Source organism: Bufo gargarizans, chromosome 11 (assembly GCF_014858855.1).
Source record: "Bufo gargarizans isolate SCDJY-AF-19 chromosome 11, ASM1485885v1, whole genome shotgun sequence".
Taxonomy (NCBI): Eukaryota; Metazoa; Chordata; class Amphibia; order Anura; family Bufonidae; genus Bufo; species Bufo gargarizans.
Window position 1 is genome coordinate 15,291,285 of NC_058090.1, and position 14,786 is coordinate 15,306,070.

The 14,786-nt window shown below is 45.0% G+C and overlaps 1 protein-coding gene across 1 annotated transcript in view; it reads left to right on the forward strand.

Moving 5' to 3' along the window:
* Positions 1-14,786, forward strand: part of FERMT2 (FERM domain containing kindlin 2) — a 68,428-nt gene that overhangs the window by 17,020 nt on the left and 36,622 nt on the right. The window contains 1 exon segment of the mRNA XM_044272441.1: positions 14,084-14,317. Within this exon segment, the coding sequence (XP_044128376.1) occupies positions 14,084-14,317 (234 nt within the window).

Here is a 14,786-nt window from a genome sequence, read left to right on the forward strand (position 1 = left end):
TGTGACCGATCTATACGGTGACGTCACTGGCCTAGGAAGAGGCCATGGCACTCGAGGAGCACCAGCCTTTTCTAACAGCTGATTGCCGGGGGTCCTGAGTTTTGGATCCCCGCCAATATGATATTGATCACCATCCTGAACATAAATTACCGGAAAACCCCTTTTTTAGAGCTTGCGCACACGAACGCATTTTCTTTCCGTGTCTGTTCAGTGTTTTTTTTTGTTTTTTTTTTTTTGCGGACCGGATACCGAAACATTTATTTGAATGATTCCGCTAAAAAACAGAAGTTACTCTGTGTTCATTCCGTTTCCGTATGTCCGTTCCGCAAACTAATAGAACATGCCCCATTAATGTGCGCATTACGGACAACGATAGTACTGTTCTATTAGGAGCCAGCTGTTCCATTCCACAAAATACGGAATACGCACGGGCGTCATACGTATTTTTTGTGGACCGTAAAATACATATGGTCGTGTGCATGAGCCCTTAAGAAGAGGCAAAGAAGCCTTGATCGGATTTCTTTCTCTCTGTGATTCGAGTTGTGAACTTTTACTAGGACGGGGGTTTATATGGTTTATATTTATGCATTTTATGGTGTTTATAGATGACTTAGACCAGACAGGAATTTTTGTCATCTACAAAGGTCTGTAAAATGCACTCGTCTTCCTGAGGAGGAGCCCCACGCCTCGGCCTGTTCTGGTGTAACGTGACGCTTGCCATGTAGTGTTCAGTATGGCCTAACCTGAAGAGCAGATCTGTATGGTTGGTGAGCACATTCCAGGTTGATGCAGTGATTGCCTTTGTGCTTTGCCAGAATCTTGCGGTGAGCTGCAGGGGATGTTTGTGAGTCTACAAAACAACGCAACCTGAACTGACCTCTTCTAACTTGTGACTCCAGAGAGGCAGATGACGGCTCCAGAGCTGCATGTCTTCTGTGTCTGAGATAGTATAGGGCAGTGATAGGCAAACTGCGGCTCTCCAGCTGTTGCAGAACTGCAACTCCCAGCATGCAAAGACTGCCTACAGCTTTCAGCCTACAGCAGGGCATGGTGGGAGTTGTAGTTTTGCAACAGCTGGAGAGCCGCAGTTTGCCTATCACTGGTATAGGGGGTTGGAAGGCTCATCATGCAGGCCCTCCATGAATTTGCCAGAGAAGGCATTGCCTACGAAGAGTGTCTCTCTTGGTCGGTCGGTCTGTGTCTCTCTCTTGGTCGGTTTGTGTCTGTCTGTCTGTCTCTCTCTCTTGGTCGGTCTGTGTCTGTCTGTCTCTCTTGGTCGGTCTGTGTCTCTGTCTCTACCTTTTTTAGGTTCCTCTACAGATTTCTACTGATGGTGTTCAGAGCAGCAGGACACCATAAGATCAGCTTATTTTTGGGTGACCTTAGAAAAATAAAAATGTGGGATGACTTGTACTAAGAGGACACACCCTTTTTAAAGGGCTATGATCCTATACCCTATCCACAGGAAAGGGCAGGGATTGGCAACCTTCTGCACTCCAGGTGCTGTGAAACTACAACTCCCAACATGCAAACATGCTTGGCTCTTACTCTATCTCCCATAGAAGTGAATGAAGCATTCTGGGAGTTGTAGTTTCTGAACAGCTGGAGCGCCGGAGGTTGCTGATCCCTGGGGTAGGGTATAAGTATCTGATCGGTGGGGTCTGACTGCTGGAACCTTTACTGATCGTGCCCCCTTATGGACGGATTGGCAGGTCACACATGCACATTGCCGTTCATTCTCTGAGACTGCTGGAAATAGCTGAACACTTACAGCTGCTACTGTCATACCAGTGATGGGGACCCCCCCCCATTATCTTGATTGGCATGGGTCCCAGCAGTCAGACCTCCCCAATGGTCAGATATCCACAAGATAGAGGGTTAGTTCAACACTCGGGACAATCCCTTTAAGAACAATTTATTGCAGGCATGCTCAACCTGCGGCCCTCCAGCTGTTGTAAAACTACAACTCCCACGATGCCCTTCTGTAGGCTGTTAGGGAATGATGGGAGTTGTAGTTTTGCAACAGCTGGAGGGCCGCAGTTTGAGCATGCCTGATTTATTGGATATGTCCCTTGACATATAAAATTACCTAGAAATGGAAGATAATTTGCTACAAATGTAACAGTTTCAAATCAAAACAAAAACTTTGTGTCCCGATGGACGCCCCCTCGCAGTGTTCGCGTGATGCGCTGGTTCCAGGATGAATCAATGTGCATCTGATAGAACTTGTGAGGTCCTGGGACAGAAAATCCCCGCTGTGGTTCCTTTTCTGTCATGTTTTAGGTAATTCGGTTTCAGAATTGTCTTAGAAAAATCAGAAGTGGCGTCTCTGCGGATTTCGTTTTCACACGGCTCAGAAACGAAGCCAAGAAACACACGTTGCGGTGCGAGGAGGAAGTGAAGGCTTTGGCTTTCCATGAAATGTAATAATGGTCAGCGCATGGTCCCATAACCCTGTCAGGAAGGGGGAGGGGCGCGGCCCCGTAACATACAGGGGAAATGCCTGAGGGTGACACCGTCTCTAATATTAGCAGCGACGGCCACAAGCCATGGACTGCAAGGGTCGTCCAGTTTAGAAAGCTTATCTTCATACACCCTACTGGGGAATTCAGAGTTACTAGAGTGCTCTATTGGGAGTCCTTATCTATTGACCATAGTGGAGAATGGTTACAAAGAGCGTCTTTCTATCTGGAGGACTTGTCCTGACCGGTATTACAATGATGTGAATGGACACCATGTAATGCTTCATTTCCCCTGTGGTGGCGCTGCAGGGAAACTGAGCATCTGCCAGGTTTCCACATAGATTACAGATGATCATTGGGGCTCCCACCTAGGAATGATGGGAGTTGTAGTTTTGCAACAGCTGGGTTGTGAGGAGTTGGAGAGCTCTGCTCTAAGGATGGCCATACACCTTCAATGGTTGTTGACAGCCTATCCCCTGGGAGAACAAAAGGATCCGACACTGACATTCGATTTGGGAACTCCTCATACACGTTAAGGGTCCGTTCACACGTCTGTCAGGATACGCAAAACGCGGACACCAGCAATGTGTGTTCCGCAATTTCGCGGCCCGCGCGTCGCCGGCACTCATAGAAAATGCCTTTTCTTGTCCGCAATTGCGGACAAGAATAGGACATGTTCTATTTTGTTTATTTATTTTTTTTGGAACGCAATTGCGGATAGTACATAGTGTGCTGTCCGCATCCGTTCCGGCCCCATTGAAAATGAATGGGTCCGCACCCATTCCGCAAGATTGCAGAACGGATCCAGACCCAAGTTGCGGACGTGTGAATGGACCCTAAAGGGGTTTCCGGGATTTTTATATTGATGACCTATCCTCAGGGTCAGATTAGTGGGGGTCCGACACCCGGCACCCCCCCTGCCGATCAGCTGGCTGAAGAGAAGGCCGTGTTCCTTGCAAGCGCAGCCTTCCTTTTATTGTTCACCTGGTCACCATCAACATCGCAACGTGAGCAGGTGTCATTACACCTCAGACTTGAGAGAATAGAACAGAATGAGAATAGAAATCCATGTGCTCGCCGCCAAAACAAGCAAAAGGAACCGATTCGGTTGCAGAAATTCCTGCCGTGTGTGAACACCCCCGTAGGGAGTGATGACTGTGCCTGCATTCACTATTTTGCTGCGCTGTACTCCGCCTCGGACCTCTGCGTTGTTATTTTGTGATGATTTCTTTCTGTTTGCGTTCGTTCCTGTGTTCCGCTGACTCTTGGTGGTAAATATCATCACAAAACTCGTGCAGAAATGGATCTTCAGCTCAACGAACCAGAAGTTTCCCTCTGAGTTTCTGTGGTTCTGGATGCGGAGTCGTGTGACAGGTCACGCTGCTCCTGAGTGATGATGATGATGAGGAGCGCCCAGGAACAAATACACAGCCTCTTCTCTGTTTAACCCCTTTACTGCTTAAATAGAGCAGGCGTGGATTGGCCATAGACCTTACAGGGAAATTTCCCGGCGGGCCGATGCTCAGGGGGTCATCCAAGCGTCCGCTCTGCTGCTGGCCGGATAAATAATTAGTTCGGAATTAAGGCCTCTTGCACATCAACGTGTGTGTGTGTGTGTGTGTGTGTGTGTGTGTGTTTTTTTTTTTTTTTTTTGTGTTCTGTATATGTCATTCATTTCAATGGATCCGCAAAAAAAAGGAAGGCATTTCATATGCCTTCCGTTTCCGTATTTTCATTTTTCCCGTTCAAAGATAGAACTTGTCCAATTATTGTCCGTATAACTGACAAGGATAGTACTGTTTTATCAGGGGCCAGCTGTTCAGTTCCGCAAAAAAATGGAATGCACACGGACGTCATCTGTATTTTTTGCGGATCCGTTTTTTTGAGGACTGCAAATCGCTGAAAAAGTCATACGGTCCTGTGCAAGAGGCCTAACTCTGAGAATCGGGTACTCCTATACACGGCCAGTGACATGCCCTCCTGAATGCCCCTCCTAAGTCCCCCCTGCTCCATATGTTAATCAGAGACAACAGGAGAAGGACAGTAAATGGCATCTATTGATGGCCACCACAGATTTTGGGCAGAGGGACAGCTTTTGGGGTGGTGTATTATGCTGCTCTGCGGTATATGAATTTGCTGGGTTGGTATATTGCGCTATGGTATTGCTGATCCTGCCTACCTTTTGTTGCTCTTCTACAACATGGGGCCACTTTCATTAGGGGGCCCCGTAATGAACAGAGCAGCAGATCACCACCACTCCATTCATCTCCATGGGAGTTTTCCTCCTGTAGAAATGAATGGAACGATAGTGCACATGTCTGATCTGACACTCCATTTTGAAGGGGTACAGGATGTCCGTGGTAGGAGCCCCAACCGATCTAATAGTTATCCCCTATCCATTTTGTAATAACTTGAATACCCCTTTAAGGTGAAGGGTCAGACCACTGTCCAATATTTTTTTTATTTATTTTTTTGAGCAGTGATAAGCGTTTACTTTAATCCCATCCCCCTTCTCCAAGCCAAACAGCCAGCACCACAGTGCCACTCTTGTCCTCGGGTTGTATCTGGTATTGCAGCGTTGCTCCATTCACTTTAATATCGGACACAGCCCATGGACAAGCACAATGGGACAGGAGGAGATCCGCTTTATACTGGGGGTGAGTGTTGTGTGTAGGATCTGTATTTTCCTGTTACATATCTTATACATTTACACAGAATACGTTATTTCGGCGCTGTGGCTTTTGTCTGATTTCCCCTGTTCCCCCTTCTTAATCATAAATCCACATTTTTTTGCTCGACCTGCAGATTGGTGGCAGCTGCTCTTTGATGACTATTGCCCTTTTCTTACTGAGAGACCCTCTTAAGCGCCAGTCGCTGGGTGACAACTGGGGTCAGATCTGCCCACCCACCCACTGTCAGATCCTGTCATGACCTGCTTAAGTGGCCTTCAAGGAGATGCACCTGTTGGCTCGTGTGTGTGTGTGTGTGTGTATATATATATATATATATATATATATATATATATATATATATATATATATATATATATATATATATATATATATATATATATATATATATATATATATTCATTCCATTTCAAGATTCCTTCTGACCTCGAGTCGTCCTCTTCTGTCACCTTGTCTAAAACCTAGCTAATATTATCTTCTGTAAAAGTTCTGTGACAGCCGTAGAGGTTGTCATCCAGCTTTTACAGTCTGCTACAGATATTTCTGTCTAAGATTGGAGTCCCCTGCAATCAACTGTAAATCTGTGCCACGACCTGCAACAAGTGTGCAATTTTTCTGCAGAGCCCCCACAGGTGAAATGAAGAATTACACCGTTCTCATTGGAAATCCAAAAGCGTAACGTGTGGCCAAGCTGGGTCCTCCAGAGTGGGAGATTCTCTCCTTGCACCTTATCCTTTATATTCTGCCTGACTTTGAGAATGAAGCGGTGATTGGAGTCTAATAAAAACCTTCATGAATGTATTGGAAGGGTCTGCTGGCAGGCATCCCCGGCGCTGCGTATCGCGACGTTGGCCAAGCGCGCGTTGTGATAAAACCTGCACGTTATCCTCTCCATAGCACTGGAAAGAATTTCTACAACCGGATATCAGTTGGAACACACCGATGTATAGAAGCTCTTAGCCAAGTAATTCTTTGAGGGGGGGGTCTTTATGGCCGAGACTGAATATGCACACGCGTTTCTTCCAAAATCCCGGAGATTACATGTTGGCGTGTTGCCAGGTCTCCTGCTTTTGCTATAATTCTGATGGATTCCATGAACAAGAGGCCAAATCTATTGTTCTTTCCAGCTCTGCAGCCCCTCTACAAGTTGTAATATATTAAAATTCTTTTAGAGTTTTTAAAATATGAGTGAAATTTGGAGAGTTAGACCCGGATTGGCCATAGATCTTACAGGGAGATTTTCCGGGGGGCTGTCGCAAGTGTAAGAAAATTAGTATCATCAGCAGCAGAAGTAGCAATAATTAAAGGTGTATATAATACAATATATCAGAAAACCCACATTATAGCAAAACGCCTCCACATTGTTATTTCTCACAAAAAGTGATATTGTTCTTGCACCCGATTGGGCACAATAGCAAGTGCTATGACTATAGTTGGGCCCATGGTCCATATAGGCGAATCATAATGGCGACTCCTATCAGAAGGTGCAGCCCTAGGTCATTTTGATTGGGGTGGTCGTTCAGCAGTAGAGGCCTCGGCTCCACTTGGTGATGACTCCTTGTGTATCTGGTTTTGTCTTATCTTCTTTCTTTGTGGTTTAATTGTCTGAAGTGCCTGAGATGTGAGGTCTTCTTCACTATCAGCTGTAAAGTGGATGACAGGAGATCAATACCCTCTTTGTACAGAGATTTGTAGCTTGGATGCTCTGATTAGTCCTGGTGAAGTTCCCAAAATTTATAACTGTCTTCAAGGGAAAGAGTGAGTGCTCTTCTGATAAGAGACGTCCTGACCACAAATGGACTCTCTCTGTAGTCACTGAGGATAGACCTCGTGACCTTGGATGGAAGACTTCTGGAGATGAGATAAACAAGTTGGACCAATCCCAGGATAAACAAGTCTATAATGGCTACAGAATAACATAATCCGTGGTGGATCTGGTTCCTGGCACTTATTGACTTGCGTTGGTATTTTGATGCCCCTTGTTTTATATAAAATGCATACATTTAAAAAGAAAAAGGTGTACAACAAGGCATTGCACCTTTGCTCTTTGCATTCAGAATCTAATGTCTGTGCATCATGCAAGCATGTCAAAGAACCCATCAGTAGTTTAGGGAGAAGAATCCAGAGGAAATAATATGCTATGAAGACTCCAGGAAGATGTGGTGGTTTGGTCAACTGAAAGGGCCTTACCAAGCACCGTGCCGCCCATTGTATAGCCGTACTCGGTATTGCAGCTAAGCCCTATTCAGTTGAATGGGACTGAGTTGTGCCTAGGTCATGTGACCAATGAATGTGACGTCACTAGCCTAGGAAGAGGCCGCGGTGCTTCAGTCACTTCTAACAGCTGTTCGGCAGTGGTGTTGGGAGTCAGACCCTCCACCGATCGGATACTGATGACTTATCCTAAGGAGAACCCCCTTTAGGCTGGGCGTACACTTGGCACGGCTGTCACGCGATGTCTGTCATACCCGTAGCCTGTGTTCCCAGTAGGAATTGGGTGAGGAATCTGTTTATCTTCCCAATAATAAAAGGATCAGGAGGAGTAATCCTTACCCCACCTACATCTGCCGAAAGGGGAACGCCATAGACATTAGATAGTTGGCAAGTCCTCAGTTGGTGGTAATTGGTTGGCATACATCTAATATGTAGCTGTAGCTTCAGAACCAGGATCCCAATTCTTAAGGGGAACCGTATGAATGCCTGTGCCACCCAATACCATCCAATAATATTGTAGTCCTAGAGATGTAGTGCATTCAGGTTTCTCAATGCTGGGAGTTGTAGTTTCACCGCTAGAGAACTGAAGGACGCTCAGACCAGTCCATGTTCTTGTGTGAAGGCATCCTGACTGTCTCGTGCAATGTCAGATGTCCCACGGGTGAAAGTTATTCCCCTCGACAGGAGAAGTGACTTTGGTATCAGGCCATATCGGCCTCAGTGCCCTGACCGAAGACCATGCAAATTTGAAATGTTAACTCTGCTTTTATTGGCTTCTGCCAACCTGATTTTATCCTGGATGACTTGGCCAATAGTCCTTGACCGTCAACGATCTGAATCCTAAAGACCATAAGTGATGCATTTCTATAGCTCAGATGTTAATATGACAACTTTAGCAGCAGCTCCTGTGACCGTCCCCAGCAACCTGCATAAGCTTCAAGCGTAATCATGGAAGAATCAAGTTGGAAAAGTTTCCCATTGTTATGGACTGTCCAGGAATAATTTTCAGACGCTTGTTCTTCACCCAGGTGACCGGTACTTCCTCAAGGACTGGATTGAAGGCACCATGTGATGTATGAACGATCTTCATATCTGGGTGTGAACCAAGTGATGGTTGATAAGATAAAGGATGTCTTATGTTGTTGGTTACATGGCAATAGTTAGAATCAGTAATTCAAGAGATTTTAAAGAGAACCTGTCACTGGGATTTTGTGTATAGAGCTGAGGACATGGGTTGCTAGATGGCCGCTAGCACATCCGCAATACCCAGTCCCCATAGCTGTGTGTGCTTTCATATGTGTTACATATGAAAATTACCCTGAGATGTGTCCTGTACCTGACTCCTCTCACGTACAGGACTCATCTCAGGTTAATTTGCATATGTATCAAATTGGTTTTTTTTTTCACAATAAAAGCACACAGAGCTATGGGGAATGGGTATTGCGGATGTGCGAGCGGCCCGTGTCCTCAGCTCTATACACAAAATCCCGGTGACAGGTTCCCTTTAAATAACTGTATAGAGAAATTTCTGAATCCCTGCCCTCAGGTCCCCATTCCAATACACCTGTAGGAAAATAAAATGGTTTAATATTCAGTATTTCCGCCAGCAAGAGACTCTCAGAATGTATGTCTTTTGCTTCTTCTCTTTTGTTTGCTAACAGGCTTCAGATCTGTATTCAGGAGGTTGTATTACCCTGATGGATTTCCTGTAGCCTCCCTCTTCATTAGCCGCTTTATCTAATGACCTTCTCCATTGTGCTGAGAGCAGGACTTCTCAGTAAAACTTGAAAGGGTCTGCGCGTTCTTTGAAGTTGCAGAGCCGACTAGATGTGTGTTTTGCACCAATCTGATGCAATTATCTCCAAGATTTGACCGTATCCCCCTAACCACCGGAATACAGCACTCGTCTATATTCGGCAGCCCCCTCCAGATGAATGGAGCGGCCGGGTGCGTGCTCAACCACTGCCTCGGGACCTTGCTTCTCATGATCGTTGAGGTCAGATCCCCACAATCAGACATTTACACTGGCCAGATCATTGTAGGAACGCTCATTAGCGATCTGGCAGTGTAATACTGCCGCCAATTACCTGTTGAACGAGTAAACGCTCGTTCATCCGGCAATACAGATTTTCAAGCATGCATAAAAATCAATGTGTGCTGGCGACGGATCGCGCTGTCTAATCACGATACTAGTAGTCAGTATGGGGACGAGCGATGGCATAATGATCGTTCCTCCCCCATACCGTGGAGGAGATTGCTGCATGTAATAGCAGTGGTCTCCTCCACTAATGAGCAGGCAATTACCGGGAAGGAACGCTTCCCTCCTGGCAGTCATCTGCTCCATTGATGTATGTAATACAACTCTTACCCCCCCCACCCCACCTTTGGATAGGGGATATGTTGAAACTCTGGGACCTACCTTTTAATGAAACCTATCTAGACTGGTCAAAATCTAGGAAACCTGAAGATAGTTCCTTGATATAAACTATAGAGAGATTGGTTTAGGATAGGGATGCTCAACCTGCGGCCCTGCAGCTGTTGTAAACCTACGACTCCCACCATGCCCTTCTGTAGGCTGTCCGGGAATCATGGGAGTTGTAGTTTTCCAACAGCTGGAGGGCCGCAGGTTGAGCATGCCTGGTTTAGGAATCTGAGAATTAAAAATTAGTGTGGGTCCCTCCCATTCAGGGCCAAGTCTGCTATAAAGAGTGTCTCATTTTGGAGGACCCAGCATAGGCTACTTTCACACTCGCGTTTTGGGCGGATCCGTCATGGATCTGCAAAAAAAATGGATCCGTTACAATAATACAACCGCATGCATTTGTCATGAACTGATCCGTTTGTATTATCTGTAACATGGCCAAGACGGATCCGTCATGAACTACATTGAAAGTCAATGAGAGACGGATCCGTTTTCTATTGTGTCAGAGAAAACGGATCCGTCCCCTTTGACTTAGTTTGTGTCAGGACGGATCCGTTTGGCTCAGTTTCGTCAGGTGGACAGCAAAACGCTGCAGGCGGCATCCAGAGCGGAATGGAGACGGATCGGAGGCAAACTGATGCATTCTGAGCGGATCCTTATCCATTCAAAATGCGTTAGGGCAAAACTGACCCATTTTGGACCGCTTATGAGAGCCCATGACTGATCTCAGAAACGGAAAGCCAAAACGCCAGTGTGGAAGTAGCCATAACTGCACATTAGACCGAGAGCCCATTAATGTCACTGAACACCATGTTATGCTTCGTTTCCCCTGTGGTGGCGCTGCAGGGAATTATAGAGCGCTTGCTTCCAGGCTCCCACATAGATCACGGCTGATCGCTGGGAGCTCCAGCAGTGGAAACCATATTAAGGAACCCTTCTAGCAAAAAAAATAAGCGATTTATCCTAAAAGGATAACATTTATTATTTTTATTTTTTTTACAGTCTGATTTGTGCATTTCAGTAACTTGGTAGCTGAACCCATGGACCTAAATGTCAATGGATCGCTTTGTGCATGGAAATGACTTTGCACCTACTGGTAGAGGTAGATTTACATGCTTGCGTACGTCGGTGGTGCTGTAGCGAAGCATTGTGGATCTTGGCTTCTTGTGCCAATTTTTTCAAGTGGCGTATTGCCAGCGTTAAAGAACTGCAAATGGAGGAGGACAATAAGCGTCCTATTTAATGCTGGAGAGCGTCTTGAAAGGAACTGGTTTGAGAAATTTGCATTTCTAGATGGCTGATCAAGTGCTGGTGGAGAGACTGAGAATTAGGTCAGTGGCCCTGACACGGTTGGGGAGAGGGTTCTGAAAGTGATGTTATATTTGATATATAATATTTACTACAATGGTCCCCATTGTCTCCTTCTTTATGGGTACATTCTGTGCATTATAGGCCTTGACATGTGTCACATAGTTGAGGTTGCTCCGCTTTCCTCCCACGTGTCCCTATATTTCCCTGCAGCACAATTTTGGTTCCATGGTTTCTGGAGAACAATTAATAGAAGACCACCCATGTATACAAGCTGCCCTGGGATGTAGACTGTGGTTGGTGATCTCTACTGGGTGATTATCGATCTAATAGATGGCTACTTTCACACTGTTGTTAATTCTGACAGAGGATCTCCATACCGGAATTAAACGGATCCATGTTGATTTTCCACATCCGGATGCATCCGTTCCGTTAGGATGCGGTTGTGTGAAATTAAAACAGAAAAAATCAGTCACTAAATATATTGAAAGTCAATGGATGACAGATCCGTTTTATTTTTTTGCAGCAGTTTTGTGTCCGGTCACAAAACAGAATGCTGTCGAACCGAAGACATCCTAAACGGAAACTTTATATTTTTTTCCGGTATTGAGATCCTCTGCCGATCTCAATAACGGAAAACAACAACGCAAGTGTGAAAGTAGCCTTAGCGGTAACAGGAGCAGCTGACAACCCAATGGCTATACGGTCTCATAGCCAAGGATATATAAGGATCGGGTGGCCAGACGCCCTTTTAATGACTCCATGCATGTATGGCCATCTGTAGTCTCCATTATAACTTATCTGGAGTGAATCACGTGCCACAATGACGACAAATGCACGTATGGAATCTGTATCTGGATGGATAGGAAATGTTCAAATCGGATTTGGATTTCTGTTGCAATTCAGAAAAAAATTGTCTATGAGCCTTGTGATGGGAAGTTCATGTCCTTGGCTTGTTTCCCTTTTTATACAATACAGCTTTGATACATTTGTGGAAACAATGATAACTGTTACAATGTATATTTATTTTTATATTTATTTTTATTTGCAACATTGTTTACAAACCTCCTGCTCATGAATCTCCTCATTCAGGGGGGCATTTGTTAATGTATCTGTTTTTCGCCGTGTTTCCCGTTCTCCGATGCGGCGTCCTTGGATTGGTATTGATGTAATCGCTCTACGACCTGAATTCCAATCACCGCATTAGCCTGTAAATTCAGGTTGGCATACTCTTTGTCGTCATGTCCCAAGACATGAAAACTGGATAAATCCCCTTTACAGAGTCTCGTCCTAAATGAGTTATTAGCCCTAATTGAAATGCTTCATGGATGAGCATGGCTCAGAATGAAATGAATGTCTGCTCCGCAGCCCGAGCTTCTGGAGGTCTCTAAGGAAACCTAAATCTCATAAGAAACTTGGGCCTTAGACAAGTGACTAGAATATAAACGGGTCAACTAATGTGGCAGTTGAGAAGTTGGGTTTCCTGCAAGTTATGTGTATATTATTGGGGTGCAGACAACACATTTGAAAGAGGACTAAATACTTGCATTCCCTGTGTAATAACCGTTCTGTTGCATCTTTTCTTAGAACTTTATGTTGTGCCGTTCTTTTATTTTAATGAATGAATTACTATGAAAGTTGTCCGTGTCCCTTCACAGCCTGACCCTATCCAATGTCAGACTGTGCAGGGGACTTCCATCTGGATCCAATTGCAAACTGCTAGTAATGTATTCGTAACTTCTAGCAGGAATAATAGAGGAAAGGGTACATCATACTCATAAGAATAGATGCTCCAGACTTATTACAAGAGGGGTGCAAGTATTTGCTAAAACAAACCTGTCAGGAGAGGTTAGAGGTCTTCATTAGCTACGGCAGCTCTCTGACCTGGGTTATAAGGTACTGGAGCATTGCCAGAGTCCATTCACATCAGTCAAAATGGGTATTGGTTTAAGTGGCTGTTTTTGGAATGCTTCATGCAAAGTGCATCTCCTGGAAGTGACACCTAATCCTGTGGTATCCCACCAGAAGGAACTCAATTTATAGGGCTGGCCTATAAACTACCCATTTTATTCATATTCTACTGAAAACTCTGTATAGACAGCAGATGATAACCTGTCACCCAAGGAGGTTTCCTCTTAAAGGGAACCTGTCACCGGGATTTTGTGTATAGAGCTGAGGACATGGGTTGCTAGACGGCCGCTAGCACATCCACAATACCCAGTCCCCATAGCTCTGTGTGCTTTTATTGTGGAAAAAAAACTGATTTTATACATATGCAAATGAACCTGAGATGAGTCCTGTCCCTGACTCATCACACATACAGGACTCATCTCAGGTTAATTTGCATATGTATCAAATCGTGTTTTTTCCACAATAAAAGCACACAGAGCTATGGGGACTGGGTATTGCGGATGTGCTAGCAGCGATCTAGCAACCCATGTCCTCAGCTCTATACACAAAATCCCGGTGACAGGTTCCCTTTAAGAGTAGGCCCACAGTTGGTCGCTAGAATCTTGATCTTTGCGTCAATTTTCTATTAATGGAAATCTCTGAGCTGTGCCGAAGGGCTCTTCTGATTTTGCCATGTGGTGGAGGTCCTGAAGTGAACTTCAGATGGTTCTCTATGGTAGAAGTTCACTTTTTAATCTGAACTATTGTAGGGATGTGTTAATTGATCCAGATCTCCCAATTATTGAGTTTTTTTTCTTTCCAATGAAATAGACCCAAAGGTGGCAGGGCCTGGCCGAGCATGCATGTGTCTTCAAGCCACTGACTAGACTCCTCTAGAGGTGGCCTATCTCCCACAGGCTCACAAGATGAGAATATGTTGAAATCCAGCATCTTCCACCCAACGTCTGCCATTGGGCGAGGGTCTGGAGATCTTCATTCGCATTAGCGGTCTTGTGTATGACCACGTTCAGACATTCGGTCCATCTATAAAGCAAGAATAGGACCCTGATCACATTTCTTATTTTTGTTACTTTCAGATGTAAAGAAGGACTGGTCGGATCACGCCCTGTGGTGGGAGAAGAAGAAAACGTGGCTCTTGAAGACTCATTGGACCTTAGACAAATATGGCATCCAAGCCGACGCCAAACTGCAGTTCTCCCCTCAGCACAAACTTCTGCGACTGCAGCTTCCAAACATGAAATACGTCAAGGTGAAGGTCAACTTCTCAGACCGGGTCTTTAAAGCCGTCTCCGACATTTGCAAGACTTTCAGTAAGTTAAAAAAAATAAAAATTAAAGTCGGGCCGCCAGCTGTTTAAATGGGAAGACGTTAGATTAGCGAGGCGCTGTTTACAGCACGCTTCATGTCGGCAGGGGGTAAGAGACCAGGTATCGAGGCGCTGTCGAATGTCTCGCATCAGTGTGCGCCGATTGTGACTTCCTGTTGGGTAAACTTTGTGACCTGAAAGTGCCGTAATGTGTTACTTTGTGAGCATCCATCTTGTAATGTCCTACATCAGTAAGGATCCACAATAGCAAATTTGATACGTTTATTTTTTTAACCCTTTGCTTGTCTTTAATTACAGCTAAATGAACACCTTGAGCACCAGTTTGTTGTCTAAATTGGTCCAAAATTCTACTTTTGTTTATTCTCAATGTCTTTATATCAGTCAAGCTGATACAGGGCTCCAAGTTCCCTGCACAGTTATAGAGCTAAAGGGGTTGTCTGAGTTAAATTGTT